At 48.7% G+C, this 5,000-nt stretch overlaps 1 protein-coding gene across 4 annotated transcripts in view; it reads left to right on the forward strand.

The window, feature by feature from the left end:
• The window catches only part of hivep1 (HIVEP zinc finger 1), a 47,156-nt gene that overhangs the window by 7,023 nt on the left and 35,133 nt on the right, over positions 1–5,000 (forward strand). For 3 of the 4 annotated variants that reach the window (XM_060897605.1, XM_060897608.1, XM_060897607.1), the window contains exon 2: positions 2,633–2,751. In XM_060897605.1, the coding sequence (XP_060753588.1) occupies positions 2,712–2,751 (40 nt within the window). In that variant the 5' untranslated portion in view covers positions 2,633–2,711. Of the gene's footprint in view, positions 1–2,493; positions 2,512–2,632; positions 2,752–5,000 lie in introns of those variants that run through there. The other variant, XM_060897606.1, reaches the window with a different exon arrangement.

Raw genomic sequence — 5,000 nt, forward strand, 5'->3', positions numbered from 1 at the left:
CTGTGTGTGTGTGTGTGAGACCCGGGATTTGAGCTGTGTGTGTGTGTGTGTGAGACCCGGGATTTGAGCTGTGTGTGTGTGTGTGTGAGACCCGGGATTTGAGCTGTGTGTGTGTGTGTGTGAGACCCGGGATTTGAGCTGTGTGTGTGTGTGTGTGAGACCCGGGATTTGAGCTGTGTGTGTGTGTGTGTGAGACCCGGGATTTGAGCTGTGTGTGTGTGTGAGACCCGGGATTTGAGCTGTGTGTGTGTGTCTGTGAGACCCGGGATTTGAGCTGTGTGTGTGTGTGTGAGACTCGGGATTTGAGCTGAGTGTGTGTGTGTGTGAGACCCGGGATTTGAGCTGTGTGTGTGTGTGTGAGACCCGGGATTTGAGCTGTGTGTGTGTGATTGTGTGTGTGAGACCCGGGATTTGAGCTGTGTGTGTGTGTGTGAGACCCGGGATTGAGCTGTGTGTGTGTGTGTGAGACCCGGGATTTGAGCTGTGTTGTGTGAGTCCGTGAGCGGGTTTGAGTGTGTGTGTGAGACCCGGGATTTGAGCTGTGTGTGTGTGTGAGAGCCCGGGATTTTGAGCTGTGTGTGTGTGTGTGAGACCCGGGGATTTGAGTGCTTGTGTGTGTGGTGATGACCCGGGATTTGAGCTGTGTGAGTGTGTGAGAGACCCGGATTGTTTGAGCGTGTGTGTGTGTGTGAGAGGACCCGGGATTTGAGCTTGTGTGTGTGTGTGTGAGACCCGGGATTTGAGCTGTGTGGTGTGTGTGAGAACCCGGGATTTGAGCTGTGTGTGTGTGTGTGAGGACCCGGGATTTGAGCTGTGTGTGTGTGTGTGTGAGACCGGGATTTGAGCTGTGTGTGTGTGTGTGAGACCCGGGATTTGAGCTGTGTGTGTGTGTGTGTTGAGACCCGGGATTTGAGCTGTGGTGTGTTTGTTTTGTGAGACCCGGGATTTGACTTGTGTGTTGTGTGAGACCCGGGATTTGAGCTGTGTGTGTGTGTGTGGAGACCCGGGATTTGGCTGTGTGTGTGTGTGTGGTGAGACCCGATTTGAGCTGTGTGTGTGTGTGTGTGAGACCCGGGATTTGAGCTGTGTGTGTGTGTGTGAGACCCGGGATTTGAGCTGTGTGTGTGTGTGTGAGACCCGGGATTTGAGCTGTGTGTGTGTGTGAGACCCGGGATTTGAGCTGTGTGTGTGTGTGAGACCCGGGATTTGAGCTGTGTGTGTGTGTGAGACCCGGGATTTGAGCTGTGTGTGTGTGTGTGTTAGACCCGGGATTTGAGCTGTGTGTGTGTGTGTGTGAGACCCGGGATTTGAGCTGTGTGTGTGTGTGTGTGAGACCCGGGATTTGAGCTGAGTGTGTGTGTGTGAGACCCGGGATTTGAGCTGTGTGTGTGTGTGTGAGACCCGGGATTTGAGCTGTGTGTGTGTGTGTGTGAGACCCGGGATTTGAGCTGAGTGTGTGTGTGTGTGTGTGTGTGTGTGAGACCCGGGATTTGAGCTGAGTGTGTGTGTGTGTGTGTGTGTGTGTGTGTGTGTGTGTGTGTGTGTGTGTGTGTGTGTGTGAGACCCGGGATTTGAGCTGAGTGTGTGTGTGTGTGTGAGACCCGGGATTTGAGCTGAGTGTGTGTGTGTGTGTGAGACCCGGGATTTGAGCTGAGTGTGTGCGTGTGTGCGTGTGTGCGTGTGTGCGTGCGTGCGTGCGTGCGTGTGTGTGTGTGTGTGTGTGTGTGTGAGAGAGAGAGACCCGGGATTTGAGCTGAGTGTGTGTGTGTGAGACCCGGGATTTGAGCTGAGTGTGTGTGTGAGACCCGGGATTTGAGCTGTGTGTGTGTGTGAGACCCGGGATTTGAGCTGAGTGTGTGTGTGAGATCCGGGATTTGAGCTGAGTGTGTGTGTGTGTGAGACCCGGGATTTGAGCTAAGTGTGTGTGTGTGTGTGTGTGTGTGTAAGACCCGGGATTTGAGTTGTGTGTGTGTGTGTGTGTGTGTGTGAGACCCGGGATTTGAGTTGTGTGTGAGAGACCCGGGATTTGAGCTAAGTGTGTGTGTGTGAGACCCGGGATTTGAGCTGTGTGTGTGTATGTGAGACCCGGGATTTGAGCTGTGTGTGTGTGTGTTTGAGACCCGGGATTTGAGCTGAGTGTGTTTGTGAGAGACCCGGGATTTGAGTTGAGTGTGGGTGTGAGACCTGGGATTTGAGTTGAGTGTGTGAGACCTGGGATTTGAGCTGAGTGTGTGTGTGTGTGAGACCTGGGATTTGAGTTGAGTGTGTGTGTGTGTGTGTGTGAGACCTGGGATTTGAGTTGAGTGTGTGTGTGTGAGACCCGGGATTTGAGTTGAGTGTGTGTGAGACCTGGAATTTGAGCTGAGTGTGTGTGAGACCTGGAATTTGAGTTGTGTGTGTGTGAGACCTGGAATTTGAGTTGTGTGTGTGTGAGACCTGGTATTTGAGCTGAGTGCTCGTTTCTGAGCTGCACTTTCCAGCCTTGACCAGTAGAGGCAGACTTTGATAAGTGTGAGTGGCCACAGCGTCTCGAGCATCCAGACTGCACTGTTCCAGAATATCTCAGAATTCCAATTGTTATGAAGCACAGACTTTTTCACGAGATCTTTCACTGTGTGTCTTTTCCTTGCAGGCCTGGAGTCCGCGATCAGGCCAATGTCTTGGCCTACAATGTGTAACTGAGCAAGCCCGAGCAGACGGGAGACAGAAACATGCCACGTACCAAGCAGAACAACCCCAAGAACCTAAAAGGTGAGAAGGCTCTGAGGGCAGCATGCATACTTCTGTTTCTCCTGATTTTATTTCTGATCAGAAATGCAGTGTGGACACACAGAGGTGTGTGTGTGTGTGATGAGGTGTGTGTGTGATGAGGTGTGTGTGTGTGTGTGTATGTGTGTGATGAGGTGTGGGTGTGTGCAGTGTTAGTTACTAGTTACTTCATTCAAAAAGTAACTGAATTACTTTGTTGATTACTTACACCAGAAAGTAACGCGTCACTGTTAAAGGTAACTTTTTAGTTTGTAAAGAAATAATGATCATGTTTCCACTTAGAGAAACTTGTCTTACTCTCGCCTCGATTCGCCGTTACTGCTGCACATACGTGAATAAACAGAAACACGCCCACAGTGCGGCGTCTTCATGTTTACAGGTTGGTAACGCGTTACTGCCCAACACTGGGTGTGTGTGTGTGTGTGTGTGCGCGCGTGTGAGGTATGTGTGTATTAGGTGTGTGACTTGTGTGTGTGTGTGTGTGTGAGGTATGTGTGTATTAGGTGTGTGACGTGTGTGTGTGTGTGTGAGGTATGTGTGTATTAGGTGTGTGAGGTATGTGTGTATTAGGTGTGTGTGTGTATGAGGTGTGTGTGTATGAGGTGTGTATGAGGTGAGTGTATGAGGTGTGTGTGTGAGTGTATGAGGTGTGTGTGTGTGGTTTGTGTTTGTATGAGGTGTGAGTGTGTGAATCTATCCCTACATACAGATTGGGGTGTGTTTATTTAAATGTACAGTGATCTGGTCGAATCCCTGTTTTTAATTTGCTGGTCTGTAAAAATCTATAAATCTGATTGAACCCTATGATGATGGACGTGTGTGAACCTTGTATAATATTTTTGATTAGATAAATTCTCCAGCCTTCTTCTTTTACCTGAACATGTTCACGCTGTGCCTTCACAATCTTCTGGACTTTTACGTGGACTACAGCTTTCACCTTCATACTGTAGGCTTGATAAATCCAAACCCAGAGTTACAGGAGACAGCCGTGGTGCTGCACATGGTTCAGAGGGGCTGATGAAGAGCCAGAGCTGTGAGATGTTCTGAAAGGGGCTGGTGAAGAGCCAGAGCTGTGAGATGTTCTGAAAGGGGCTGGTGAAGAGCCAGAGCTGTGAGATGTTCTGAAAGGGGCTGGTGAAGAGCCAGAGCTGTAAGATGTTCTGAAAGGGGCTGGTGAAGAGCCAGAGCTGTGAGATGTTCTGAAAGGGGCTGGTGAAGAGCCAGAGCTGTAAGATGTTCTGAAAGGGGCTTGTGAAGAGCCAGAGCTGTAAGAGGTCACTTTCCAAATAATAATAGCAAACAGGAGAGCTGAGAGTTCCCTGTGTTCAGTGTACTGATGTCATGGATAGAGAGGGAACCTCCCACACACACACACTCACTCCTCCACTTCCTGTATCAAGCTGAATTGTTGCATGCAGCCTCAAAGTACAAAGCTTTTATTGTCCTGTCAGCCTGCTTCATTTCTGTGCCGTGTCACAGACCGACTGTGATATTTTATTGCCAGGTGAAAGACGTGTCGTGTCACGTGTGTGTGTGTGCGTGCGTGTGTGTGTGATCTGCTCTGTGGGCAAACACACAGGAAGTGAGGAGTACACACTCCTTGCTAGACACCTGTGTTTACTTTTCACAAACAGCTAGTCGCTAAGCACATGGAGCAGCACACATGCTAATGTCTGTGTGACTAGAGCCTTAGCACCACATTACAGCTGTCCTTCCTCACGGATTTGTGCTGCAAAACAAATGTAAATAATTCTGTCATTACATAAAGGTAAAGGTTTTATTTCCTGAATGTTATTCTACGAAACAAACCAAAAGAGAAAGAAGGAGTGTATGATACACTGTGTTCCTACCACAGTTACCACAGACTGTGTAATATGCTGATGATATGCTAATTAGGTATTGAGAAAGCATCCTCATTGGTGCAAACACTCTCATTTAATTACCCTAATGAAAATAAGGTCTTTTGTCAGAACAGTTTTGTCTGACAGTCTGATCAGTTCCAGTGGAAGATCAGATATTTTCATTTCAGTTGGATTGGAATTTACCTAGCAACGAAATCCTAAAACAGTGTTAGGAACTACATGTCCAAAAGTATGTGCCCACTGACCCTCACACCTGTACGTCCATGTCGAACATCTAATTCCTGATTTATTCTCTTTCCTGGTATAATCAGCTCCAATCTTCTGTGAAGATATGGAGGAGACTCCAGTTCATCCCAAAGGTGTTCAGTG

Source organism: Tachysurus vachellii, chromosome 21, assembly GCF_030014155.1.
Source record: "Tachysurus vachellii isolate PV-2020 chromosome 21, HZAU_Pvac_v1, whole genome shotgun sequence".
In the NCBI taxonomy this organism is placed as follows: domain Eukaryota; kingdom Metazoa; phylum Chordata; class Actinopteri; order Siluriformes; family Bagridae; genus Tachysurus; species Tachysurus vachellii.